This window comes from Python bivittatus, unplaced genomic scaffold (assembly GCF_059951505.1).
Source record: "Python bivittatus isolate LINGU-HERP-01145 unplaced genomic scaffold, Pbiv_v1 ctg000190_np1212, whole genome shotgun sequence".
Lineage (NCBI taxonomy): Eukaryota > Metazoa > Chordata > Lepidosauria > Squamata > Pythonidae > Python > Python bivittatus.
In genome coordinates this window covers 11,473,480-11,501,295 of record NW_028277042.1, presented here as the reverse complement: position 1 = coordinate 11,501,295, position 27,816 = coordinate 11,473,480, and the positions used below count along the sequence as shown (strand labels likewise).

Below are 27,816 nucleotides of genomic sequence, written 5' to 3'. Positions count from 1 at the left end.
ATTGTGTCAGAAGGAGACACACCTCTTTCCTGAGTCCTAACGCTATATTTACCAAATCATGGAACAAAGTCCAGCCAGTACAAAAAGTAAGAGTACAGTGCAAAGATGGCTCCTTTAGCTTGCAGTATACTAGTGACAGGTTCCAATCGGGGAATTGGACTGGAACTGATTCAACAGCTGGTGGAGATGGCTGATCCTCCAGAGCATATCTTTGCAACTTGCCGGGCCCCTGCTGGACCCAAAGGGAAGGTTTGTAGAAAGTCCTTGTGATTGAAGAGCAGGGAGTATCTGGGAGAAGGAACTCCGTAGCCATCAAAGCAGGTTCCCTTTAAGTTCTTGGTGTGGGTGACACAGGTGGCTTCTCTCGCTCCTGCAGTTATCTTAGTGTTGCTGCAGGAGGAAAGCTACAGAAGAGAGCGGAACCTCCAGAGATAAGTGCTCACTCCAGAGAAGTCAGATAACAGAGAAAAAGAAAATGTCTTAGGTGCCCAGGGGCATCTAAGGCATCCACCTAGTTCTGAAAACATAACATTTGGATGGGCCTCCCTAAAGAGGGAACTCTACAGGTAAGTCAACACGTTTGGGAAAATCCTTCTTGCTGGCATCTACTGTGGAACAGATGTCATCATCTGCCAGAGGAGATTGAAAGAGCAAAACAGTAAGCTAAATGACAGCTGTAAATCAGGGTACGTAACCTTTTGGTGGCTCAGAAGTGGGATGGGGTGGGGGGGTCAAGGGTCACTCAGGACAAGGCAATGATGCACAGGAGATGAAGTCAAATCCAGTGCTTGGGGAGAGAAAAACTTGCTCATGTGGTACTGAAGCGGTGCCTTCTGCTGTGTTCCCCATCTTGAAATGATGGGAAAGCATGAGAAAAGATGATCTCAGGGCACTCTGGGGTCAGAAAAAACAAGGAATCCCATACGGCTCCCAGCCATAGGCTACCCTGAAGGGGGACATGATCCTGAAAACAAATTGAGAAGATTCGTTTTATTATCAGAGAAAGTGATAAGTTACTGTGTCGAAAGGAAAGGAGTATGAAACTGATTTATCTGATTAGGGTTAAAATACATATGTTGTTATTTCTGGTAACTCTTAATGGACTTTTGCTGATTAGGACTGAATGAGGAGGGTTTATAATTTGTTTATAGACAAGGAATGAGATATGGGAAGAAGAGATCTTTTGTTGAAATGTCACAGAAGGTGATAAGTTATTGAAATTGTACTTGTCTTGGTGAAGGGGAAGTCATTTCTTTATGTATCTTTTTTTCTTTTTCTCTGCACTTTTTATTTTTTATTTTTTTATATTTTTCTTAGTTTGTATTAGATTTTATCTTGGTGTTTTAAGATAAGTTAAGATATTAAACTCTAATAAAAAATTGTTATAAAAAAAAAACAAAGTGAGAAGTTTCGCCACCCTTAAACACCTGCCTGCGTTGACACGTTTTAAAATCACATCAGCACACATTTATTGGCATGAAATATAGAATAGGAAGAGAAAGAGAAAACCTTGATTAAATTGTTTTTGCACAACTAGTAGGCATTGAGAATGAACTGCTTTCAGAAATACAGTCCTGGTTTCACGTACAACATTAATTAGGGACTGGAAACCCCTTATGGACTTTTTGATGAAAAAAGAAAAAAAATGAACCACTGATTTATGGATTTGATGATTAGAAAGGGTAGATTATGGAAAGAAGGAAATTATGATGTAACCTTAGAGAGAGGGTAAAATATAAATTAATAAGATCAGAAGCCACTTCTTTTCTACTTTTTCCTTTTTCTTTCTTTTCTATTTCTTTTTCTTTATTTCTTTTTCACTTTCTTATTACTTTCCCCTATTCTTCTTATCTCCAATTCAAAATTTGCATAGTTTTTATTCTGCTGAAAACTTCTTTAATAAAAATTATTTTTTTAAAAAAAGGAAATACAGTCCTGGTGAAGTAAAAACGATCAAAGAGCAATTGGAATTGCTTGGGAAAAAGTTCCATAGGACCCAAGTATCGAAAACAAATGTTTTCCATCATTTCTTTGATCCCCTTCTCTTGTCCTGACTTATTCTCTTTAATTCCAGACCCTGAATGATCTGGCTAGCAAGCATTCCAACATTCATGTCATTCAACTAGGTATGAGAGCTTTCCATTTCTTTTCCGTTCCAATTTGGTCTCAGTCTTTTTAAAATCCATTGGGAAATCCACATGGACTGTGGACAATTTGACAGTGCCGTATGTGTATTTTAGCTTTAAAAAGTTTGTCTCTCAGTACAAAATGTCATGTAGGCAGTAGCTAGGGCTCCTTGAAATTTGGTTCCTTCCCATATGGTGACCCACCATCCTCTAGACCCCACACCAGCTTTTGGCTTCTCTGATAAAGGTCTCATTTTCTCTCACATCTTCATGGAAGAGGTGGAGGATCAATCCAGTGTGAAGGCAGCTGCGTCAATGGTTGGATCACTTCTGCATGGTAAAGGCCTAAATCTGCTGATCAACAATGCTGGCGTAAACTCCTATGCCACGCTGGAAACTGTGGAACAACAAGAGATGCTATCTGCTTTCAACACCAATGTAGTAGGGCCCATCCTAGTGGTTAAGGTAAGAGAATCATTGTCTTCTCTCTGGGAAAGAAACAAGGGTATGAACATTTGGCCTTATATATTGTAACATATGGTAGATTAAGCCAACACTGGAAAACCTATGGCTCTCTAGGAGGTGCTGGACCACAGCTCCCAATGTTCATTACCACTGACCATGTGGGTGGCTGGAATTGTTATTTAGCGATGTCTGGTGGACCCTTGATTCCCAGCCTTAATGTAGGGACAGGTGCTATATAACATGTACAGGTTCCAGAATTAAAACTGACGTAGGCTCAGTGAGCACAGAAATGTGTGAAGATTGCTGGAAATACCAGCTGGACTTGAGATGAACCATGGAAGTGTGACCAAGGAGATGCGAAAGAAACTAATAAGAAAGAATGGGGCTGCTGAGACCAAAGAAAATCAGAAGCAAAGGTAGCTTTAATTAACTGAAGCAATGGGTAAATGTCTAGGAGATAAAGTGATCCTGATACTAGCCCATCAGTTCCTGGGCCATCATGCCCTCATTTCATGAATTATTCCTTATTTCAGGCATTTCTGCCCCTGCTGAAGAAAGCCGCTCAAGAGTCAGCCACAAAGGAGATGAGCTGCCAGAGGGCAGCCATCATCAATCTAACCTCCAAGTTGGCCTCCATCGGACGGGGCTTTGAGGTCATGAAGGGACCGATGTACCCTTATCGTGCAAGCAAGTTACGTTTTCCTTGGAGGGGTCAAGACATTCTTTTCCTTCAGAAGAATTACCTGGTGGGACAGCAGAACATACCTATGTGTCCCGTCTATCAGATCTTGGCCCCTATTGGGAACATCTGGGTGAGAGTAAAATAGACAGATGGTGCCCATGTATTTGCAATCAACGACCAACCTTTTTTAAAATGTGTTCCACATGTGATGCATGTAAAAAAGGGTCAGAGCTCTGTTAGCATAAGTACCACCTTGACTTTTTTGATTCCACTGCAGATCACCCTGGTCCTATGTTGTTTAAGTCTTTGTCCCTCTCTCCTTCAAGCCTTTCACATCTGCACCTTTTAATCCTTTGACCTTTTAAGCACCTCTAGGTCTTTGGGATTACAATTCACATAAACCCTGCCCTCCAGAGTTTAGGGAGTTATAGTCCAGAATATCTGAAAGGTATGAAACTGCTTCTCCTGGCTTTAAATTATGTCCATACTTTGGTAGCTGCAGCTGGTGATTGGATCAGGGCACCAGAGAAAGAGATGTTTCAAAAGAAAGAAAAGGATGAGGGGCTGATGTTAAAAGTTCAGTTTTCTTTGCAGGCTGCTTTGAACATGGTGACTGCATGCTTCGCTTTGGAACTAAAAGAGGAGGGGATCTTGTCTACTCTGATCCACCCTGGCTGGGTGAAAACAGACATGGGAACGGAGCAGGTACTATAAAGGATGCAAGAGGGGGAGCCAGGGTTTACTACAGAGACCCCAACAGTCTCTGGTTGGAGCTGAGGCAGGGGTGGTGTATCCATTTCAGTGCTCCTTGATCTCTCAGCAGCTTTTGATACTGTTGACTGTGATATCCTCTTGAACCAGCTTTGGGGGTTGGGAGAGGTGGCACCGTTTTGTGGTGGTTCTTCTTTTTCTATGGCTGGTTTCAATCAATGTTGATGGGTGGGGAGAGATTGTGACTGTGGCCCCTTATTTGTGGGGTCCCCTTCTGTTTAACAGCTACAAGTTATGTGAGGTCATCTATCAGTTTGGGGTAAGGTGCCATCGGTATACACCTTGACTCTGGGCCGGCCAGGTTTTAGCCCTGCAAGGTAGTCGAGACAAGAACCACAGCCAGGAGTACTACCTCTACCTTTAATAGAGGTTACATTAACAGAATCATGCAAAACTGGAAGTATTTCTTCCCTCCTTTCCTTTTACTCTCCAGAAAACTAGGGAGGGTCCCTTGTGAAGGTTTCCTAGGCCTTCTCTCCTTCTGTGGGCTGAGACATCTTTTACATGCCGTTGTCCAGTCTGGGGCTCTCCCTCCTGCCTCCCAAGGTCATTCCCACATATCGAGCAATGCTGTCCAAGTTCTAGCCCAGTGTCAGAAAGCTGGGTGGGTCACGAACAGACTCAGGCTCAACCCTGACAAGACTGAGTGGCTGTGTTTATTTGGGATCCCGTATTCCAGAGATTTTCCATTGTTAACTCTCAATGGGGCTACATTTCCCCATTTGAGACCAGAGGACCCCAGCCTAGTGTGTTCTGGAGCCTCGGCTAAGTGGGGTCCCAGAGCTGAGCCTCCAAGTCCTACATCATGGGCCACCTCTGGCCAGAAGGGGTCGGATGGAAATGTTCAGCTTTTGGGTTGTATTTTTCTGAATGCTGGAGAGGGGGCGGCCAAGATGCAAAAATAGGGGCTTTAAATCTCTTCATTCCTTAAAAACCTGGAACCTATCCTGTCATCAAGTCTTCTCATGGTGGGGCTACCTGACATACTATGCAGTGCCTGTAGCAGCCACCCTTCTGTTGCTGTTATTTTAGCCAGAGAGGGCTCCTCTTATGAATGGACGAGAGGACAGTGTTCAAGCTTTTTTCCCTGAGGATAAACACCCTGCCTTTCTTTCTCTCATAGGCCCCTGTGACTGTGCAGGACAGTGTGCGAGGCATCCTCAATGTGCTTGCCAATTTATCAGCAGCCTCAAATGGAGCCTTTCTTGACTGGGAAGGGAACACACTCCCTTGGTGAGATGCGACTGCCCTTTTCTCCAAGAAACAGGAGGAGGAGTTGGATATTCTTATCCCCTTCCATCTTTTTTCAATGTATTATGGTATCGCTGTTGTGTTGTTAGTGCTGTGTTCATTTTTCTCACAGTATTGTGCATGCTTTATACTGCATTTACTACAAGCTGCCAGGTAGCGATGGCATAGGAATATGTTTAATAAACAAACAAGCAAGCAAACTGAGATGGAAACTTTCACTACGGAGTGACACCCAACTTTTAACTTGTCTGTATTGTAGACAAAGTCCTTTGCTGGAATCAACTTAAATAGTAAATTAGTTGTGGTTTGTTATCTGTAAATATAACTTCTGCTGGAAATCATGCAACTTGAAGTATTCTCTAGTTCTTTTTTGTGATTCTTACCCAGTTGTTGTATTATTATTATTATCATCATCATCTTCTTCATCATCATCATCATCATTGGTGGTGGTGGTGGTGGCACAGTCAGCCAGATGTTTAGACTGGATTTGGCATTTTTATCCACCTATCGAGTCCTTCCCAAGGACCTGGAATAGGCAGATGTTGTCTGATGGCGTTGAAGGTATCGTCGCAGGAGGTCAGCTGTTCCAAGTAAAGCTGCCTTTTGCAATTGACTGATGGTGATTTTGTCAATGCCGATGGTCTTCAAGTGGTGCTCCAGATGTTTTGGGTTTGCACGCAAGGCACCTGTTACTATTGGTACTATCTTTGCTTTCTTTTGCCACAGTCGTTCTACTTCTATTTGCAGGTCTTTGTATTTGGTGATTTTCTCCAGTTCTTTCTCATCTATTCTGCTGTCTCCAGGTATTGCCATGTCTGCTATCCAGACTTTTTTGTCTTTCTTTATCAACAATGGTTAAGTCTGGGGTGTTCTGTGGCAGGTGCTTGTCTGTTTGAATTCTAAAGTCCCAGAGCCCTTTAAGCTTCTTCATTTTCTAGTACTTTGTCTGTTTTGTGGTCCCACCAGTTCTTGCTTGCAGGCAAAGGGTATTTCTTGCAGATATTCCAATGCATCATTGTTGCTACTTTGTCACACTGTTGTTTGTAGTCAGTCTGTGTGATCTTCTTGCAGCAGCTAACTACTACTACTACTACTACTACTACTACTACTACTATTATTATGATTATGATGATTATGCTTAACTTCATTTTCTTTTGTGCAAGCAGCAGCCTCAAGAATACTTGTTTAAATAATTGCACTCCTAAGTCAATGTTTCCCTCTCCATGAATGATTCCTGATTCATAAAGTTATCTGCTCTCCAACAGTTAGGTCAGTCATATTTTAAAGATTTTAAACATTAAAACACGGATGTGCGAAGAAGTATTTATTGTGTACAGATGTCAGGTGGGGAGGGAATAAATTGAAAAACATGTTAGAAAATATGATGGAGAAGGTTCAGTTTCCAAAGTCTGCAATTAAAGGAGTAGTAATGTCTTCACTCCCTTTTTTGAATCTCTTTCACAGGGCCATTGGTCTAACATGGCATATTTTATGATGTACAGTGGTACCTCGGGTTACGAACTTAATCTGTTCCGTGACTCTGATCGCATCTCGAATTGGTGGCAACCCGAGGCAAATTTCCCCCATAAGGTTCAATGTAAATACGGTTAAACAGTTCTGAAACATATGCATTTTATTTTTAAACCACAAAAACATGAAAAAAAAGTACAGTACAGCACAGTATGAAGAGGGAGAATGGGGTGGGGAGGCAGTTATTGTTTGGAGGGAGAGTCCCCCTCCAAAAGGACATCGGGGAGATCTCCTTCAGGGGTTTCTTCTCTTCTTTGCCTCTTAGCTCCAGGCTCAGTTCTGGGGAAAAACCTGTCTAAAGTCAGTTGTTTTTTCCTGCGCTGCATAACCCTCCGGAAATGAAATTGCCATGCTGACAAGCACACCAAAAACCTTCCAAAATGCCACAAAACACACCACAAGCCTCACTGAATGTCTCCTTGCTACCGCAATCTCGCCCACAGGAAGCCGCAACCGCGTGGCAGCAGGGAAAATGGCCGCGGATCCAGTTCGTAACCCGAGGTAAATTTTTGGGGCCGGAGCTGGTCATAACCCGAAAAATTTGTTAACAGAGGCGTTCGCAACCCGAGGTACCACTGTAGTTCAGTATATTACCTGTTCCTTCCATCCATAGATGGGTAGATACAAAAATAAAATACATAAAACTGAAACAATATATTCTCAGTGTGTTAAAATTCAAAATTCTGGCTCCACCCATTGCAGTTTCAGGTTGTGAGGGCCTCCTTTAGATCATGGTCCATGGAACACTCACCAGGAGACAAAGTTCCCTTCCCAGTCCAGAAAGGTTCCTGCAGACGAGTGTGATAGACTAGCCAACACTTTAAGAATACCCTGCACACTGTTCTGAACTGTCAAGGGTGCCTTTGAGACAAAAAAAGAAAGGAACAGAGTTTTACCATCCAGAAAGGACAGCATTTTGAGGAGGGCCAGATAGATGATAGGTGATTGATTGATTGATTGATTGATTGATTGATTGACTGATGAGAGAGAGAGAGAGAGAGAGAGAGAGAGAGAGGAACCTGGCTCTAGGTGGCTTAAAAAAATACAATTTGTACCCTCATCAAACATCATTACAAACAAATATAAAGCACTAAGGACTAGTCTAAAGCAGTAAATGTTTAACAATAAAACACATAAAATGTTGAAAAACCTGGATCCCTCTAGAAGACTGACTCCTTTTCCAGTATCAAACTATACTAATCCCGAGGGTCAGTCTGTTTGGTCAACATCTTTCCAAAGAAAAGTCCTGAAGATAGAAAATTTAGGTAATATCAGAAAGGATTAAAGTTGAAATTTCTCCAGGAAATGCAAAGTTTCTGTGGGTGGGAACATTTTACATAGGTGAACAATCTACAAATTGAGCCTCCACCTATAGTTCAAAGGGGTGCGGTTGATTATTTCATCTCAGCCCTGTTGACTTGCAAAATCTTATTGCCCTTCAGCTATAATCCCAGAATTTATAAGGTGAAGAAAGGTGTAATGAGAAATCCTAATTACATGGAATATAATTATTTCTCTTCCTCCATTTTGAAAACTACAAGATGTTCCCATCTTGCAGCTTTCACTGTACCTGCTCCGTTCCCATGTCTGTTTTCACCCAGCCAGGATGGATCGAAGTGCATAGAATTCCATCTTTTTTCAGTTCCAGAGTGAGGCAAGCAGTGACCATATTCAAAGCAGCCTATAAAACAAAACTAATCTTTAACAAGGTTATTTCTGCCAATTCTTTCTCCTGCCAGATGCTAACCTTCTGATTCTTTGGTCCAAAGATCAATTTCAGTTTGCAAATCAAAGGCTACAGGAACTAAAAACTAGCAGGTAGGTGAGTTGGATAAATTCTGGTGGTTCATGTTCCCCTAGCAGGATTTTAGTTACCTTGCTTGCACGGTAGGCATATACTGGGGGAACTGAAACATCAAATCCCTGCCCAATGGAGCCGATTAATGAAGATATGTTGATGACAGCTGCTTTGCTGCAACCCAGTTCTTCTGTTGCAGTCTCCTTGGCAGCCTTCTTCAGCAGAGGCAGGAATTCCTAAAATGCATATGCAATAGCAGGCTAGAAACCTTTGGATTGTGAAATGGCAGAATTCAGTGAAATAAGGTGCCCAGCCCTTTGGAATAGTCTTCCCTCTGAGATTTGAGGAGCCCTACCCTTTTAGCCTTCTGGAAGGCCATGAAGACCTGGGTCTTCCTCCAAATGTGGGCTAGGATGGGAGTCAGGAGGCTATGAGTTTGGTTGATCTGCCACCTGGTGAGTAGGGTTGTTCTGCTTGTATTCTATTGCTTTTATTGGTTGTTGTGAGCTGCCTGGGATCACTATGAGATAGGTGCCCATATAAGTTCTTTAAACAAACAAACAAACAAACAATGAAATCTGATAGTTATGAGCTTTGCATGTCTTCATCAAGACCTGTCTTTCTTTCTCTTGCTCCATCCAGTCCCGGTTTTATTCTCACTGATCCCAGCGATTGTCTCGCTCTTGTGACCACCTCTATCCCATTATTTAATAATATCTCATTAGCACATGTTGATCACCATGCAGCCTCTCTCAAGGTTCACTGGTGATGGGAAGGCATCAGCTCTCTTAACTGTCTTCCCTGTAACTAAATACTATTCAGCTACATGGTGATCCTTGTCCAATTATTTCCTGTTCTTGTTTGATGCTGTGGCTCCTTGAAACTCCATTTCTTCTCTACTGAATAGCACATCACATTTACTTGTCTCAAGATCCTAAGCGTAAATATATTTCCTGTATAAGAGGCTTCGTTTTCCTGCTAATTTCTAACGAAGAAGATAAAGATATTCTTACCTTGACCACAAGAATGGGTCCTACTACGTTAGTATTGTACACTGAAAGCATATCTTGCTGCTCTACAGCCTCCAGCAGAAACCCCTTGGAATTTTGGGCTGCGTTGTTGATTATCAGATTCAGGCCCTTACCACCGAGATAGGATTCCACTACTGACACAGCGGCCTTCACACTGGAATGGTCCACCACATCTACAAGCAGGGAAGAAGGGCAATGAGACAGGCATTGCATTTAAGCAGAAAGATGATTTCTGTTGAAGATAAGTTTGGATGTGCCAATTTATTTATTTATTCCAATTTTGAGGCCACCCAACTCCTTGGAGACTCTGGGTGGCTTACAAATAAATCAAATAATACAATACAAATACAAATAAAAGAAAACCTAGCTAACCAGCAGAACAAAACTAAGCTTAACTAAAAGGGGCTCTATAACCATCCGATTTCATGACTATGGGAGAACAATCAGGTTTTTAGTAATTTCTGGAACATCATAAGGGTGGGAGTTGCATGAATCTCTGGAGAATATCATTCCAGCAGGCAAGCACTGTAGCAGAGAAGGCATGTCTCCTGGGTCCCAGAAGATGAAGCTGATGGACAGGACCTGGAATATGAATGAAGAGGGACATGCCTGATTCTAGTTTTACATTTTTAAGGGGAGCTGCTATCTCTTCAAAGGTGTGCCCTCAATTACATCGCCAAGCTTTCTTCCATAAATACATCTGTGGAATTCATGAAAGTATTGAGTCCTGGTGGGATAGAAAGGCAAAGAGTGCATTTTGTACCTAGCTGAATCACATGAATGTTGGTGTGCTTGTTGGCCAATTCTTCCAGAGCCTGGATTGAACACAGAAAGAAGTTAAGAAACAAATAAGAGATTGAATGGATGGGGAGAAAATGATGCTTTTCAAAATTGACTTGCTTGATTAGAGAAAGGACAATAGCTACATTTATTAGTGACTGGAAACCTCTTATGGACTTTTTGCGGGGAAAGAAAAAAAATGAACTGGTGATTTATGGATTTGATGATTAGAAAGAGTAGATTATGCAAAGAATGAAATTATGTTATAACCTTAGAGAGAGAGGGTAAAATAGAAATGTATTTGTAACTGTTTTAAGAAGATCAGAAGCTGCTTCTTTATAACTTTTCCTTCCTTTTCCTTTTCCTTCCCTTTTTCTTTCTTCGCAGTTCTTTTTCATTTACTCCTTACTTTTTTCTTTCAAAATTCGTATTGTTTTTATTCTTTTAAAACTTTCTTTCATAAAAACTATTTTAAAAAATGAAAAAATGCTTTTCAATAACCTGAATTATCCTATAGCATAATTTTCAGTTTTAACATTTTGCCAACACTTATTCCTGGGACAAATCATTTGCAGACTGAATTTTCTAAAAGCAGAACAGACTGGCTAATACTGGAATGTGTTCAAACCAAGTTAGTTCCCTCCTGCCTTTATAAATATAAATATAAAATATATTGCAATCAATGCATTATTTTTTTGAAAATGTAGATTATCCATGACCAGGCTTGAGCCAGTGGTGGCTTCTGTTATTGTTCAGATGAGGCATTCCAAACATGCCCCACATCTCTCCCATGTTTTAATCCTCTCCCCAACAATCAACCAACATCTTGAGCTACTAAGACACCCAGTTTTCACTAGATCAGTTTTAGGATCTAAAAAATACTTGGGAGTCTCTTAAATGAACTGATCCCTGCATATAAGGTACTGTTGGGACAGGAACCCATATCTAAATGTTGGAATAGAAGGAACATGAAAGCTCTCACCCAGAAAATTATGCCACTTGTATCGTACCCTGTATTGGTCATACCTTGAACAATGTTCAGATAAACACACAAATAAGATGCTCTGTGCAAACTGAAGGACTTCAACAGAAGCCTTAATGCTGGGAACCTTGGCTCTAATAAACATACTTCTGCTAAAGAGAAGATGTTCTCCAGGAGCACTGATCACAACAAACATATATTGCAAGAGCATTTTGGCTTTCTACAGACCTTCCCTCGGGGTCCATCAGGTTTCCGACAAGTGGCAAAGATGTGTTTTGGAGGCTCAGGCATCTCTACAAGCTGTCGCACCAATTCTAACCCAATACCTCGGTTGGAGCCTGTCACCAGAACACTGAAAGCCAGCAGTGAAGCCATAGTTTGCTCCCTGGTACTCCCCGGACTTTGTACAATGCTTCTTTAAACACAGGCTGTGAGTTTAAACATGAAAGGGGTGTGCTTACCTTCGATTTAATCTGTCCCCTTGCCTGGGCTGCTTACACTTGAGTTGTTTCTGTGGAAATTTGGTTAACGATTTCTGTAAGAGGAGCCAAATGGATGTTCTAATCAGAAGGATGAAGTTCTGTGTAGAAAGTGAGATTAACCACACACAAACTTTGCATGATTAAAATTCAGCCTTTGACACTTGAAAGTTAATTATTTGGAATTTCAGAGCCAAGAAAAAGAATACTGGCCCAAAGTCTTGAACAGCCATTTTCAGTTAGATAGCTGTAGACAAATGGACTATTTAACCTAAGGACACCCTCGTGATGGCTCTGGTGCTGGACTGTGAAATCAGTAAACACATGCAGATATAATCAAAGCCATATTTAGGATACATTGTAAAACAAGCTAGAAGCCATGACAATACCAGGCAAGTTGCATAAAATAAAAGTATTGATTGAGAAGGGAATAAATGATAAGGAGTACAGGCAATACAGGAATTAGAAACACATTTTCTTTGTCCAAACTGCTGCTTATACAAATTGTCAGAGAAAGAAGCACACTAAAAATAGGTATGTGTGGTTAAGGACAAAGCTGTTCTTTCCTGAATCAACCATTTTTTGTTCCTAATAAGGTATGCAGGAAAAAGTGACATAATGTATATAAACCAACATAGGAACTTGCTTGCTTGATTGTAAATTTTTGTGGTATCTTGGGATCACAGATTCAGGATCACAGATTCAATGCTATCTTCAGCTGTTTGGGTTTAACTGCCTGAAACTGGAATTAAGGGGATATTTTCCTACATTGGGCCAGCTCAAAAGTAGCTCCAGAGGTCAGTGATCCCATGAATGTGGCTGTGTTTGAGAGCTGATTTAATTTAGTTCTGATTCAGCAGTGTTCTGATTCAGCAGTCTTGTTCTTCTGGTTCAGAAGCTTCACCTTTCCCCTTGATTCAAGGCTTCAGACACCCTAAAAGTCATTTGAGGGGAAAAGCTGGTTGATAGCTCAGCAACTCTTCTTCATAGGACCCAGTCTGAGGGGTTCTTTGCACACAGCCAGACAAATGCACATAGGGGGACATATAACTGGGTGGGGTGGGATGGGGAGAGTGCAAATGATTCATGTTATTTCCTTTTCATGTATAATTGGCCCAGAGGCATGTCAGGAACTGGAGCAACTAGGACAAGAAAGTGATTGCTCCATCACAGACTTTGTCACGATGTTGCTGAGAGTAGAAATGGGCATGATACAATTTATGGGTGGGCTGACCCTCCCAGCAGATCAGCTGTGGAAATCTTTACCATTTCTAAACCTACTCCATAGAGCCTTTCATCGGTCAGGTTCTCACCGGTCTCTGAATGAGATTGTCCTATTTAGCTGTGTCCCCCACTCCTCGCCTTGGGGGAGGCTTTGATGGCTCTGCTTTATTATATTTTACAGGAGCCACCTTGGCCTTAGGTGCCTTTGCAGTGCTATTTCCTGAACATTTTGATGCATCAGACATGAGGAAATGCTTTAGCCTCCAAAGGCCAATGTGGGAGGTATACTGTGAGTCTGAGCCTGCAGCCAAATCCCAGAACTCCTCAACTGTCCAGTGCATTAGCCCCAAATGTTCCCTGTCCTTATCAGGCTGAATTCCAGCTACAAGCTGGCTTAGGTCAGTGAATGAACATACTTGGTTGTGCTTTTTCCAGCCTGAAGAGTTTGCCGCTGGTGTTGTTGACTACTGAAAATTGCTTAATACATCTGGGCAATGCCTAGGAAGAGGTGGTGGCCAGGTTGCACGTTGGCTTGCCCTCTCACAGCCTAGATGGCTTGGCCAAGACAATGTTCAAAAGTAAGGGGCCACCATTTGCATCTATGATTTAAGAACACCCACAAATATGCATATTTTTGACCAAGACAGATGGTAAAGCCAAGGGACAATATCCCATGAATCCAAGGGTTCTAGCATTTTAGGAAATTCAGCCAAGGATTAGCTCTTTAACCTGATTAGTAGTCCTTCTTTCGACCTTCTCCTTGCAAAGAGTGCTAGTGGTCATGATCACTGCTATGAGATTATGTCATTTCCTTTTCTGCCTTCACTTTCCAACAGTTGGTGAATATGGGCATCAGAGTGGCATTTATTGTGTTGTGCTTGTGATTACCGCTACTGGAATAGGCAGCCCAGCAGTTCAAACCACCTCTCCCAAAAGGTTAAAATCCCACAAGGCCAAACAGACAGGGCAACTCAACATCTTGTGACCCAAGACTATGCCTTTCCAAAGTCACTGGATTTGACTGTCTATATCCAGCCCAGCTTGTAAATTATAGACAGGTATTAGTCCTCAGTCCCAGGCTGGAGCCTTCATAGAAAAGGACATAGAATGATAAACAGTACAACCTTATCTGACATTTAAAGCTTTAGCAAAGTGAGTTGCCAAGGCAACGACTAAGACAATTGTTATCAGCTGCCAACACACTTTTTTCCCTCTCTCATACCAGTGGCTTGATATAGGAAGTCTGCCCACTAGCTCCCATTTTTATGGGCAAGCAGCAATTACAACTCTAAAGCACCAGCGAGATGCAAAAGTCAGTTGAAGGTCTTACTTATGATCAGTGGATTACACTCCAAACACTAATGAAATCAGTGGGATTTCCTGTGTTTGATCAACAAAGTCCAAATTAATGTTAAAGTTCCAGGTCTCATCTGAGTAGTCATTTACAAGGTATAGGACAAGGCAGCAGACAGGAAGCTAAGATGATCTCTGGCTCAGATCTGCAGATCCAGATTTCTTATACTTTTCCCAGGCTGCAAGTCCACACCTGCAGGACCAAACTTGTTCACAGCCAGCCAACTCTGTCATCACAAGATTGGTCCAAGTGGGGTGGAGGTCTTGAGTATCTTGGGTCCTGGTCTCGGTCAGCTATTCATCAAGCCCCAAAAGTCTTCCATCTCAGGGTGTTACCTCTGCCTCACACCATATATGGCTTAAGTCCAGTCTTCAACCATGTATCGAGATGTTCTGCACTTGAGTGACCTTCATATATTGATCCCCCACTTGAGAAATGGTTTAATAAACTTCACCACTAACCATACAAATTAAAATGAAAGCAAGTTCTTATCACAGGTAGGGGATGGGACACTAGTGAACCTGTGCCCAGGACTACACATTGGCAAAAGAAAAATGCTAAAAGCATCACCCAAATTCAGGACCGTTGAAAGCAAAGGACGTAACTGCTCCAGACTGCGGTCTGCAGAGGGGCCCAAACCAGTCAAGATGGGTGCCAAAATTGCATGATTAAAGCCCCACCCCTGCATTATCTGCATTGTATATGCAAGATATATAAACAAGGAATGGGGGTTTAGTCATGCAGTCTTGGCTGTCGTCTTGATTTGTTTTAACTCCCACCACAACACTCCTGTCAGACCCCACACACATAAGAAGCTACCTGCAAAGCTTGTTCACTATTTGAAAGGGCCAGATGGACCAATGCCTTTCATTCTAGGCAGCAAAGCTCAATCCATTAAAATATAATTGAAATCTGATTGATCTTTCACCCTCCTTTCGACATCTGGGGTTTTTCAAGTTACTTCTGTTTAATGAATCACTAGCTTCACTGGAAAAAAAAAATAGAGAAAAAGATTACATATGATGCAATGAGAGAAAAAAATAGCATTCTACTCCTGGGAGGGAGGGTTCAAATAAACCTCAGAAGTCTGGGTCTTTCAGTCTCAGACCTGCCCAGATTAATGCTAGAGCTCATACTTTTTAACTTAAGCCCTGAGAGATTCATTCAAGTTTGTGAAGAAACTTCAGTTCAGTTCTGATATTCCCATCTGAGTACAAAAAACATCTTTCATTCCATGGCCTGCTTCCTGCTTTACTCTTGCTCATAGAGTAACAAAATCTCCTCTTCCCACTATACCCAAAATGGAAATCCAGGTAGTCCTCGCTTAGCGACCCTTTGCAGTGACAATGGTGATGAAAAAGTAACTTTGCAACCTGTCCTCATATTTATGACCTTCGCAGGTCTGTAAAACAAAGGGAAGCTGAAGTAAGATCATAAAATTGTGATGTTTCACTTAGCAACCACTTCGCTTAACAACTGAGTTGCCAGTCCCAATTGTGGTCGCTAAATGAGAACGACCTTCTCAATACATTTCTGAAGGCTCTCTCCCTTTCACAACATGCATTTGTGTGCCTTTCTCTGGTGGCATGCAAGACATCTAGGAAGCTTATATAAGGGAAAGCAGTGCAAGGGAAGCTGAGTTGTAAAAAGATGGAAACAAAACCACCGAATTCCCCCCAGGTCTTTCTAGTTGCTTGGTCACCGTTTTGCCATTGCCTTCAAAAGCTCCAAGGATGTGGAAGAGGGAAATGTTAGCATATGGCAATTTTGTAAGCAGGCACTTTTTGCAAGAGCTGGGACCATAGTTACATGTCGCGATGACCTCTGGATTGGGTTCAATATTGCATACTGGAGGTGAACATTCCAAGTTGCTACATATTTTTTGTGGGGTGGAGGGAGAGCGTCATGGTTGGCTGCAGCACCAACACTGGGAGGCAGGATGAGGCCAGAGTTCCTGCCAAGGGAAAATGGATCAGCTCCATGTCTCCAGAGCTACAGCAGTTTCAAGGAAAATACCAGCTTGGCAGCAGTTTCAAACAGCTCCACTCTTGAATACAGAGGCATAACATCAACCAGATCTGGAACTTGCCCTGAAATAAATAGTGTAAGTTAATAAAAAGCTCCACTCTTGAAAACAGAGGTATAACATCAACCAGATCTGGAACTTGCCCTGAAATAAATAGTGTAAGTTAATAAAAAGCTCCACTCTTGAAAACAGAGGTATAACATCAACCGGATCTGGAACTTACCCTGAAGTGGTGCAAAACACAGGTGTGGAAACCAAACACTTATCCTGTAAAATAAATCACAAGATCTGTGTCAGAGACCAGCATTACCTTTAGTCCCTTTTAGAGGGTGGCCGAATGTTCTGTGTTTCAACAAGCCTTGCTTTGCCCTTAAGCCATCAAATCAGAGCAGGCAGAGGATAAGCTGTGCTCCTTCCCGGTCATCTGTCCTTTTCTGATCCCCAGCATAGCTGAATGCCCAAACCTGGGGCAAGACGGGCTGCATTTTTTGCTGCTCACTTTTCTTAGAAGCCCTTAGGAGAATGAAGAAGAAGGGAATCAGGAGGGATTCTCCCTACCCACCCACACATATATTGTCTGCCTGGTTCATGTGGTGGGACATAAACCCAACAGTGATCCAGTCAGTGATCTCCTCTATCATACTCAGCAGAATATTGTTTGCATTTCTCACAAGCCATGGATCAGCTGCCAATTTTTATAGTAAGCAAGAGTCTGAAATTATGTCTTTTAAAAGAATGCCCAGCTGTTCCAAGCAACTTTTGAAGATGATTCCTTCCTTCCTTCCTCCCCCAGTCCCTCCCCCGAGACACACCCACCCACACACCCACACACACACACACACACACACACTGTTCTCTCCAGTCTCCTCCCTTACTAAACAACAAGCTGTTTTTAAGTATCATTTCTTTTGCCTGTTGGGTGTGGGCAGTTACCTATCTACTTCTGAACCATTGCCCAATATAAGCAGCAGAATTGCAAAGGAGAGAAACAGTTCCTGGAAGCCGAGATAGCTGAAAGAGACAAACGCCTGATTTATTTAACTTGAGGTCCATAACTTTTCCAGTTGGACTCTGGCTGCCAAGGGAGATGGAAGATTTGAATCCACGCAGTGTCTTAGTGACAGGATCTAATCGGGGCATTGGCCTGGAGCTGGTAAAGCAGCTCGTGGGGAAGAGCAACCCACCAGAATGGATCTTTGCCACTTGCCGGGACCCAGAAGGACCACGTGCAAAGGTGAGACCTGGAAGAATTAGGAACTACCAAAGAGACTTTGCTCTAATGACAAGCAAACTGTGCTTGGGGAAGGGAATGGGGTGGAAGTCTCTTACAATTTCCCCCACCCCCAAGTTTCTCACTCTCTTCTCTTCTGCAAAGACATAACCAAACTGTACTGTGGGAACGGACTCCAGGAGGAATTGAACTGCCTCTTGCTTTCCTCCCCGTTCAGCCTCACGCTTTTCACCAACCTTAAAACTGCTCCCAAAGCCTCTCGTGTTTGTATCTTTCAGGACTTGAAGAATCTGGCTGCCCGACACCAGCACCGAGTACAGATCATCCAGCTGGGTATGTTCCTGGCTTCTGCCCCTAAGTTCAGGCTGGGCAACACGCAGCCCTTCTGATATTGCTGAATCCTAACTCTTAGCATTTGTTAATATTGTACCTCCTAATGGGGCTGAGAGCAGTGTTGGCTCTGGATCAGTGCCTCTCAACCTTGGCAACCTGAAGGTGTGTGGGCTTCAACTCCCAGAATTCCCCAGCCAGCATGGCTGGCTGGGGAATTCTGGGAGTTGAAGCCCACACATCTTCAAGTTGCCAAGGTTGAGAAGTACTGCTCTGTATGATCACTGGTTGCCCACCCCTGTCCTGATGGGCCAAGAGCTGACATGCCAGGGGATTAAATGGGGTCTCTTTTTGCGGGGTGGAGGCAGACATGTCAACATGCATCAGTCCTGCATTTATTGCAGGCATTGGTTACATCCAGTTCATACATCTTTTGCCCTGATTACAATTCTGTTAGCGGGATATAAAACAGTCTGAACAAAGGTCTGCTGTTTTCTCTTTTAGTGAATTCACTTTGTCTCCCAAATGGTGCACTGATAGGGATAGTCTGGATATTATTCAAATACAAAAAAAGCTGTAAAAATGAAAGCAATTTATTTGTTCCCTGTAACTCTGAGGTTTAAGCTAGACACGATGGTGTGTACACAGTTAGCAATTGCATAATGACATTTAAAAAACAAATAGCAGGCTAATAGGATAGGCAATGAATAATGGATGTGGAGGTCAAAGGCCCATAATCTTAGGTTCTGCTAGTTGCATGTATATCTGTTTTTTTTAAAATATGCAATGATAACAGTTATGTATTTGTATTGAATGTCTAGTTTTGGAATGTATCTTTGGTCCTTCATACTGTTTTATAAGAAGCTTGCTACACCTTCAACCACAATTCATATTTTCAAACACCTTAATAAATATGTATTTCGGTAAGCCTGAATGCAAAAAATAACAAAAAACAAGAGAGAGAATGAGAAATGCAATGAAGTGAACTTTCTGTAGTTCTTCCTTGGGAATGTATAGAATGATATATTTTCATAGAAGTTCCCAACAGCTGTTGCTCTGACTTTCCTTTCCTGCATGATTTGCTGTATCTTGCAACTCTGCAAGTTAAGGCATCTTCTTGGGAGGTGCAAGTGGTCCGGTGCCTCCATTCAACTAACAATTAGGAGCTCAGCAAACAGATCTCAGCTTCAGTCTTGGGCTGGGACTGCAAGGTTTCTGCCATGGCCTGCTGTCTTCATCAATATGATGTACCTTGTTCTTGCAAGAGGGAATATCAGTGGTATGGTTTGATAGTGCTTCATTTAGAACTGATGACCACAATGCTTTCCTTGCTCAGTTACATTCTCTAAGCTGCTCAATCTTAGCTGCGAAGTGTCGGACTGAAACCAAAGGTATCTCTGAATGACATTTCAGGATGTACATTTCTCTGCCCACATAGCTACCCATAAAACAGATTATGCATCGCTGAGAGATTTCTCCCCACTTCCAAGAGAAGCAGCTTTGGGGGGAGATTGATTAATTATGTGCCATCAAGTTGTTTTCAATTCCTAGTGACCACATAGATAGACCTTCTCCATGATGATTTACCCCTAACCTGTTTTTTCAGGTCTCCCTACGGTCCACTCATTGCCACCATAACGGAGTCCATCCACCTTGCTGCTGGTCGTCTTCTTTTCTTTCCTTCCACCTTTCCCAGCATTAGAGCCTTTCTCAGAGAGCTGGGCTTTTGCATAATGTGCCCCAAGTAGGATAATTTGAGCCTGCTCATTTATGCCCCGAGTGAGAACTCTGGGTTGATTTATTCAATGATCCATCAGTTTGTTTTCTTGGCTGTCCATAGCATTCTCAGGAGTCCTGCTCTCCCACAATCTCAGGCAGTGGGTCAACTGTGTTTAGGAACCATGGAGGAATGTCTAAGGTGCCAGGTGCAGCACTGGGGCTGAGCAATCTGGTTGAAATCCACACTCAGACATAGAAGCTTACTCAATCATTCTGGGTCAATCACTCTCTCTTGTCTCACTCTACTTCGCTGGGCTGTGGTTAGGAGAAAAATGGGAAGAGAGAGTACTGCGTATGCTGCCCTGTGCTCTTACAGAAAGGCAGGACGTAAGTCTGTTGGGGAATTACTACTATATAACCCTATCTGTACTTCGTATGCATGCTTGTGTGATCGTTTATCAGAAAAAAAAAAGTCATAAGCCACCAGTAACTCATTTCAAGTAATCAAAATCTTAGGTTTATGTTTCTGCCCTTGACCGTCTCACTGGTTGGCAAACAGAGTACATACAGTATTCATGACCTATTTTGTTAATTATATGGCATATTTTTGTGTATGCCTACGTAAAAATATATTGTGTCAAGAGATCCTAAGTTCTTTTCAACTGCAAATAACAGTAGTAATTGCCAGGCTTCCAGGGGTTTAAAGTGTTAGACTGAAACCAAAGGTATTTCTGAATCTCACTAGAAGAGTTGGGTTTCAGTGGCAATCTGTTAAGGTTTTATTTACATCATGTGGCATGTTCAACAAACATGTTGAAGTTTGTTCAATACATTGTAGTTAAAAATGAGTTAGTGTGAACACAGACTCATTCTCTCTCAGCCTAGTTTGCCTCTCAAGGTTGTAAAGAAAAATTAAGGAAGGAGAACATACAATCTGGCATCAGGTTGTTGTAGGAAATTCAGAATATTACTCGAATGCAGTATTTCTCAACCTCAATGACTTTAAGATATGTGGACTTCAACTCCCAGAATTCCCCAGCCAGCCATTACTGGCTGGGGAATTCTAGGAGTTGAAGTCCACACATTTTAAAGTGGCTGTGGTTGAGAAACACTAATGTATACAGAACTCTGATATATAAATTGCAGTTAGATATCTTTGCTGGGAAACTGCAGTGTTGTATCCTGGCTGGGGATTTTCATCATTTACAAAAACCTTCTCATTTCTGCTTTAGACACTTCTGATCCATCCAGCATCAAAGCTGCTGCAGCCAAAATTACAGAACGTCTAAATGGAGCTGGGTTGAATCTGTTGTTCAACAATGCTGGGATAGTAAAGGAATCCAATATGGAATCAGAGACACCAGAAAAAATGTTAGAGGTGTACAATGTCAATGTGATTGGTCCCATGGTGATGATCCAGGTAGGAGTATCCTTAAGATCCTTCCCTTTGACCTATGTCTCACGTTGTTCTAATGCCCTTAACATTTGGAGACTAGATGGACTTACACCAATGCTTTGTGATGGTGACTTTAGAGGTAGGCTTTATTCTTCTCTGCCCTGGGTAAAAGTATTGTCCTGTTCCAAGATATGCTTAACTGGGTAGGGAGGGAGGTAGTATGGCATGGGGACACCAAAAAGGGGTCCGTTGACCCAGGCAACTGATCCTGAAGGGGATAGAGTTCTTAGACTTCTAAGTACAGTACCATTTACATGTATTGACCACCAGGAGGCAGTATGAGACTGGTTTCATTCTACTTTGGAACTCATCAAATGTACATAGCCATGTCTTTCTACAGGGTTCAAACCCTCTATTAGGAAAAGATCTAGTCCAGTCCTGAATAGGGTTAAATTAACTCTAACCAGTCAGCCCTGTAGGAAGTACATTGGAACTCAGCTCATTGCAACATCATGTCTATCTAGTCCTCCAAGAAAAAGAACTGGAATAAAAGAATGTCCAAAACAGCAGACCTCTCCAATATAGAAGTCACTGCCAGGTCCTGGCAGCTCAGAACACATGTCCCTAATATTTACTGAGCACAGTGAACGAGCCACATTTACTGCTGCCTTTCTGGCCAATGGGGAAAGAGCCAGTGATGGAATGAAGTCTTGCTAGGACTTTGCTGGTAGAAAGCCTCATGTGATATCAGGAACGTCCTGGAGAAAACGGGTGGGGTCATGTGTACTCACAATAGTAACTTTGGATCCAGTGGTTGGGGTGCCCATTCCACTGGCAAGTCCACTGGATCAACAGCTAACCGGTTCAGCGAGTGGAATGAACGGGGCCACTACATTTTTGACAATTGCCTGCAAAAGTGGTCATCAGGTATAGCTTTCTCGATTATCAAAGGGGCAGAAGCTTGCACCAGGATTATAGAAGCACAAGACAGCCTTTGATGAATGACTTCTGAACTATCATTTGCACGCTCCCACGGCGACCTTTCCATACCTGAGGAGAGCATGCAACTGTTTTAATTTTTTTTTCCTCTCCTTCTTCAGGTATTCCTACCCTTGCTGAGGAAGGCGTCCCAGGAAAGTGCCCTGAAAGGAATGAGCTGCAGCAAAGCTGCAATTGTTAATATATCCAGTCTATGCGGCTCCATCGCCGACGTCCTGGCATGGGATATTGGACAAATCCCCAACTATCGCTGTAGCAAGGTTGGAGAAAAGTTATCATATCATAAGCCCATGTTTCAGGCAAGATCTCCAGAAGGTGTTAAGAATTCATCCATGCTTTGGTTCTCCATAGCATAAGAGACTGAATGCTTAAAATGTGGCAGTGATATATCACTTATCCATGCATACATGAGTGTAGCACAGTGTTTCTCAAACTTGGCAAATTTAAGATGTGTGGGCTTCAGCTCCCAGAATTCTAATTCTAACTCCTAGAAGTCTAAGAACAAGTCCAGTGTTTCTCAAACTTAGCAACTTTGAGATGCGTGGACGTCAACTCCCAGAATTCACCAGCCAGTATGTCTTGTTTTTTGAATTCTAGGTACCATTTACTTGTATTGACCACCAGGAGGCAATATATGGCAGGTTTCTCCTACTTTGGGACTCATCAGATGTACATAGCCATATATTTTCTAAAGGGTTCAAACCCTCTATTAGGAAAAGATCTGGCCATGTATGTCTGACAAGTCTTTATGTATTTATTTAGTCAATTTATATAGCTGCCCATGTTGCAATCGCAACTCTGAGCAGCGAACGTAGGGGAAAAAAGCCAATAAAACAAAACAAAAAATGAATAACAACATAAACAACAATGGCACATTCATAAAACTATGGCACCCAAGGGCAATCAATTCAACCACATAACCACAGTCATGCCAAAGAAAACCACAATGGCGGGCTCACCCAAACTACAGGCCCCACTGGGGGAACATCCAGACGTTAAAGGATTTACAGCAGGGTAGGGACCAAATGAATCTCAGGAGGTAAGGTGGCAGAGAAGGTTTACTTCCTGGGTCATGCCAGATGGCATTGCTTAACAGATGGGGCCTGGAGCATGTTCATCCTGCCCTATCTAGTAGCAAGGCAGAAAGAATTGGAGAAAATGGTCGCACAAATAACCATTAAGTAACATCTCTTAAACCCACAATGTTCTTTGCGGAACTAAGATGTGCCATTCGTCTTCCTGTTTCTACAATGCCCCTCTCCTAGGCTGCTTTAAACATGCTGACCCGATGCCAGTCCCTGAGATATGCTGAAGACAAGATCCTGTGTATTGCATTGCACCCTGGGTGGTTGCAGACGGATATGGGAAATGCGCCAGTAAGTGACTTGTAGTAGAATCTCTCTCCCTGTAGAATCAATGCAACTCTATGAGCTGATATGTTAGCATGTTGTTGTTGTTCAGTCGTTAAGTCATGTCTGACTCTTCGTGACCCCATGAACCATATTGCGCCAGGCCTTCCTGTCCTTCACTGCCTCCCTGAGTTTGCATACATTAGCATGCTATTACATTAATTCACTTTCTGGAGTTTCAAAACTACTTTTTTAGCAGCTTGTCTTACATTCTCTAATGTAAAAAATGGGGAAAATAGACAAAAAGTCTTGGGATTGCGATTGGTCTTCCAGTCCAGTTGAACCAGAAAAGAACAATTTAATGAAGTAACTTCTATTCTTTGATTTCAAGAAGGCCACAGTCATTTCATATCTTTGCCCCTATTGTCAGGAATTTAGCAGTAAAGTGTTTTTCAGAAGTCCTGCCAAAAAAAAGTATCACATATTTGTTCAATTGTTTTTTTTTAAAGTCAGTAGCTAGGAATATGTTTTGTGGCAATACATCCTCTGTTCAATAGACTTGGTTTGGATATGTTTTTTTAACGCAAGATACTGAATAAACTTTTAGTCCATTAAACATTCTCCAGTTGCATTAGATAAAAATGAAAGAAGAAGAATTAAAGAAATTCCTCAGAAAGAAAATTATTTCACAACAAATTAAACTTTGTCTTTGTTAACAGTAAGAGAAATGGAAGTAAAAATGAATTATGCAAAATTTAAAAAAATTGAATTTGCAGGTAAACCAGGAAAATGGTTCGCATGTAAACTGAGGGAAGAAGAAGAGAAAAAACTATTAAAACTACAAGATGGAAATACCATAATAACTGATAATTTAAAGATGCAAAAAATAGTTTATCAATATTACCTAAAAACCAACACTGATCTTCATGAATAAAGTCCTGTAACACCATCTAAATTATAGGAGAAGGAATTACTCTGGCAAAGGTTGATGAATATTTAAAGAAACAAAATTTACTGAAGATTAGAGAAAAACAGAAACTATTAATGAATGGTCCTATAAGAATAAGGGAAGTTTGCGAAGCTATAAAAAAGGTTAAAACAGGGAAAGCACCCAGACCAGATGGGTTACTAGCCTCTTATTATAAACATTTTGAAGATGAACTACTACCACTGTTGCAACACAACGAACAAACAGACAAACTCTATTTTACAGATTGGAAAGCTACCTGACAGTTGGATAGAGGCCAATATAGCATTAATACCTATAGAAGGTCAAGCTTTGACCTCACCAAAAAATTACCACCCAATATCATTACTGAATAATGATTATAAGTTATTTACAATGATTCTAGCTGAGAGAATGAAGATGGTGTTACAGGACTTTATTCATGAAGGTCAGTGTGGGTTTTTACCTAAAAGACAGCTGAGGGACAATATTAGAAATGTATTGGACAATTTGGAATACCTGGAACAACTTCATAAAAAACAAGCAGTGCTGATTTTTCCTAATCCAGAAAAGACCTTTGACATTTGAATTGGACTTCCTTGTTGAAAATTTTGCAGACCCCTATGGACTTTTTGCTGAAAAAAGAGAAAAATGAACTTGTGATTTATGTTTGAAGATTAGAAAGGGTAGCCTGTGGAAAGAAGGGAATTATGATGTAACCTTAGAGGGAAAGGGTGAAAGATAATTTCATTTTTAACTGCTATCAAAAAGATTGGAAGCTGCTTCTTTATAATCTTTTTCTTTTTCTATTTCTATTTTCTTTCTTACTTATTGACTATTCTTCCTTATTTTCTTTGCTTCTTTTCTAATATTTGTATTGTTTTTATCTTGTTAAAAATTTCTTCAATAGTGATTATATTTTAAAAAGTATCCATTGGCAATTGTCTACATATATTTCTCCTTGATATGTTTAGACTTAAAATGTGGACCAGTAATCAATATGAATTATCTGCTACCATCAGTAGTTCGCTTTGGTGCAAGGTTACCTAACTTTCTTATTTGGTTTCATTCATTCATTCATTATCCATTCATCCATCCATCCATCCATCAATCCATCTTTCTTTCCTTCTTTGCAGGGCACGGCCCCAACAACAGTTGAGGATGGTGTGAAAGAGATTCTTAAAACACTTGCCCAGCTCTCTGAGAAAGAAACTGGCACTTTTGTGAACTGGGATGGAAAACCTCTTCCCTGGTAATCCATCAACTTTCAGTTAGTCTGCCTTTTAAGAGGAAGCCCTAAAGGTTTATGATTAAAACCAAGACAGAAGACGGAACCCCCCCCCAATAATTAATATAATAATTGCACCTGAGGACAAACCCAACTCAAACCTAAACAACTCAAAAGCATATTGACGGGCTTACCCAAACTCCAGTTCCCATGCCCAAGGGAACATCTAGGTCTTTAAGAACTTACAGAATGCTAGCAGGTTTGGAGTCATATGAATCGCAGAGGGCATGGCATCACAGAGGGCAGAGGCTACTACAGAGAAGGCATGCTCCCTGCGTCCTGCCAGATGATACTGCTTAATAGACAGGACCCAGAGCATGCTCATGGGGTGAGCAGAAACGATCATCGAGAAGCAATCCCACAAATCTTAGCCCATGCCATGAAGAGCTTTACACATAACAATCAGCACCTTGAATTGCATCTGGAAGTACAACGGGAGCCCATGCAGCCTGTGGAGTGGTGATGCAACATGGGCGTATGAAGAGTATCCATAACTACTCGTGCCTTCTGGGCCAGCTACAGTTTCACATCATCTTCAGGGGTAGCCCCATGTGGAATGCATGGGAGTAATTGTGATGGAATGTATCTACAAATGAGGGTGGTGATGGTGGATTGCAGAAGACAGCAAGGTTCTCAGGAAGGAGGGAGCTCATTCCAAGAAGGGCAGAGAGACAAGAGAAAACACAGTCCGGAGCTGGATTGTGGGATGTGTAAGAGGTTTAGATTAGCCACTCCCTAGAATCTCCCAGGGTATATCCACTAGTTGCAGTAGTACAGATTTAGTGTGGCAAGATTTTGTCTACATGTGCAAACAATAAAGGAACTAAACTCAGTTGGACTGTTTCCCTGTTGTTCTTGGGCTGGGCCTGACAGTAATCCACTTGGGAGGTGTAATGGTATGTGGGAAAGACATTGGGAGATGGGGCAAAGAGATATTACCAAGGGGACTGTCTGATAAGAGACAGCATAGCCCACAGTTGCATAGTGGGTGGGGAAAGAGGCTCAAAAGGGACCCTCCCTAGTTTCTCGGGCTGTAAAGAAGACAAGGGGAGATTTGTACTTTCAGACTTGCAAGACTTTGTTAATGTAGCTTTACAATAAAGTAGAATTAGCTCATCTGGTCATGTTTCCTGTCTGATCTGCCTAGTAAAGCTGACAGCTGATCAGTGCACCACCAGCAGTAACCCAATTTCTTACAAAGCCACCCAAAGGGATCCAACACTGTCTATCACCAGGCAAGATGCCAAGTGCCAGCTAAGTCCTCCAATGCTGGGAGGACACTTGAATACTTTCTCAGCACCAGTATGATCATAGCAAGATTTCTCATGCTGACTTCTAGACTTGGGGAAACTCCCAAAGACTCCACAGTCCACCACAAACCTCCCATGGTTCTACAGACCATCACTCACGTATCATCAACTTCTGTGACCCATCACTCACACAGCACCAGCCTTCTTGTCAGGTTAAAACAACAAGAACAACCCCAATGCAAGCTAGTCTTGTATCAATATCTCCACTGGCACCAACTGTCCTTCTTGAACACACGTTTTGAACAGTGGGCAGTAGAAGACACTCTGCAGATAATGACTTGAATATAGAACAAAAAATAGTGGGAGGTCCAAGAAAAGACTGTTGTGATTTTTAGAGTTTTTTTCACATGCTCAGTTTAGGTCAGACTAGCCTTTTATTGTAAATCAGAAGTTGCTCTGGACTTTCTTTCACCACAGCAAACAGCTAGAAAGAAAGAAATTCAGCCTTTAAGATTTGTTTCATTCTGTAATAAATCATTTTCCAGAATTGTTGCAACATTGCTGCCAAACGTAAAAAAAAAATATCCAAACTGATTATAGCATTTCCTGGAATTTGGGGAATATGAAACTTATTTTGGTGATCAGAACTGGAATAATATAACTGTGGTAAAACATCTTGTAACAGTTCAAGCATAATATTTACGGTAAATTTAATATTTGTCTTCCATTGATATCCCCACTTTGGTATATCATTTGTCCTGTTTAAATTTTATGTCTGTTTGATCATACAGTTGTTGTTTGGTTTCTAA

The 27,816-nt window shown here is 41.7% G+C and overlaps 3 protein-coding genes across 6 annotated transcripts; 2 read left to right on the top strand and 1 right to left on the bottom strand.

The window, feature by feature from the left end:
• Positions 1-55: 55 nt before the first annotated feature.
• Positions 56-10,730, top strand: LOC103067997 (uncharacterized). Of its 2 annotated transcripts, none has more exons than XM_007427338.4 (6): positions 56-249; positions 2,075-2,126; positions 2,404-2,591; positions 3,125-3,283; positions 3,868-3,978; positions 5,168-10,730. In XM_007427338.4, exons 1-6 carry the CDS (start codon positions 106-108, stop codon positions 5,279-5,281), a joined length of 768 nt encoding a protein of 255 aa, XP_007427400.1. In that variant the 5' UTR covers positions 56-105; the 3' UTR covers positions 5,282-10,730. The 2 variants fall into 2 exon arrangements, with proteins under 2 accessions (XP_007427400.1, XP_025021899.1); XM_025166131.2 differs by lacking the exon at positions 56-249 and adding an exon at positions 266-566.
• Positions 2,499-11,845, bottom strand: LOC103067772 (uncharacterized). 3 transcript variants are annotated; one of them, XM_088136045.1, is made up of 7 exons: positions 11,645-11,845; positions 10,418-10,469; positions 9,637-9,827; positions 8,701-8,859; positions 8,396-8,506; positions 7,577-7,686; positions 2,499-2,614 (listed from the first exon to the last, which is right to left on the bottom strand). In XM_088136045.1, coding segments are annotated over exons 1-7 (771 nt in total). In that variant the 5' UTR covers positions 11,792-11,845; the 3' UTR covers positions 2,499-2,613. The 3 variants fall into 3 exon arrangements, with proteins under 3 accessions (XP_087992171.1, XP_025021897.1, XP_025021898.1); XM_025166129.2 differs by lacking the exon at positions 2,499-2,614 and having other exon boundaries at positions 7,573-7,686; positions 11,645-11,843; XM_025166130.2 differs by lacking the exons at positions 2,499-2,614; positions 10,418-10,469 and having other exon boundaries at positions 7,573-7,686; positions 11,743-11,844.
• A 5,529-nt stretch (positions 11,846-17,374) lies between these two features.
• Positions 17,375-26,589, top strand: LOC103065555 (uncharacterized). Its single transcript, XM_007427327.4, has 6 exons — positions 17,375-17,733; positions 18,009-18,063; positions 21,012-21,199; positions 22,276-22,434; positions 23,440-23,550; positions 25,606-26,589. Exons 1-6 carry the CDS (start codon positions 17,587-17,589, stop codon positions 25,723-25,725), a joined length of 780 nt encoding a protein of 259 aa, XP_007427389.1. The 5' UTR covers positions 17,375-17,586; the 3' UTR covers positions 25,726-26,589.
• The last annotated feature ends 1,227 nt before the right edge of the window (positions 26,590-27,816 follow it).

What these genes read in the sequence shown, in the direction of transcription:
- LOC103067772 (XM_025166129.2), bottom strand. Translation starts at nt 11,791, where the DNA reads ATGGCTTCACTGCTGGCTTTCAGTGTTCTGGTGACAGGCTCCAACCGA. An exon ending in CTGATGGACCCCGAGGGAAG is followed by an intron (nt 10,470 to 11,644) that starts GTCTGTAGAAAG and finishes TGTTCAATCCAG; the next exon opens with GCTCTGGAAGAATTGGCCAA. An exon ending in ATGCCTACCGTGCAAGCAAG is followed by an intron (nt 8,507 to 8,700) that starts GTAACTAAAATC and finishes TTTGTTTTATAG; the next exon opens with GCTGCTTTGAATATGGTCAC.
- LOC103067997 (XM_007427338.4), top strand. Translation starts at nt 106, where the DNA reads ATGGCTCCTTTAGCTTGCAGTATACTAGTGACAGGTTCCAATCGGGGA. An exon ending in CTGCTGGACCCAAAGGGAAG is followed by an intron (nt 250 to 2,074) that starts GTTTGTAGAAAG and finishes CTTTAATTCCAG; the next exon opens with ACCCTGAATGATCTGGCTAG. An exon ending in CATTCATGTCATTCAACTAG is followed by an intron (nt 2,127 to 2,403) that starts GTATGAGAGCTT and finishes TCTTCATGGAAG; the next exon opens with AGGTGGAGGATCAATCCAGT.
- LOC103065555 (XM_007427327.4), top strand. Translation starts at nt 17,587, where the DNA reads ATGGAAGATTTGAATCCACGCAGTGTCTTAGTGACAGGATCTAATCGG. An exon ending in AGTACAGATCATCCAGCTGG is followed by an intron (nt 18,064 to 21,011) that starts GTATGTTCCTGG and finishes TTTCTGCTTTAG; the next exon opens with ACACTTCTGATCCATCCAGC. An exon ending in CGGATATGGGAAATGCGCCA is followed by an intron (nt 23,551 to 25,605) that starts GTAAGTGACTTG and finishes CCTTCTTTGCAG; the next exon opens with GGCACGGCCCCAACAACAGT.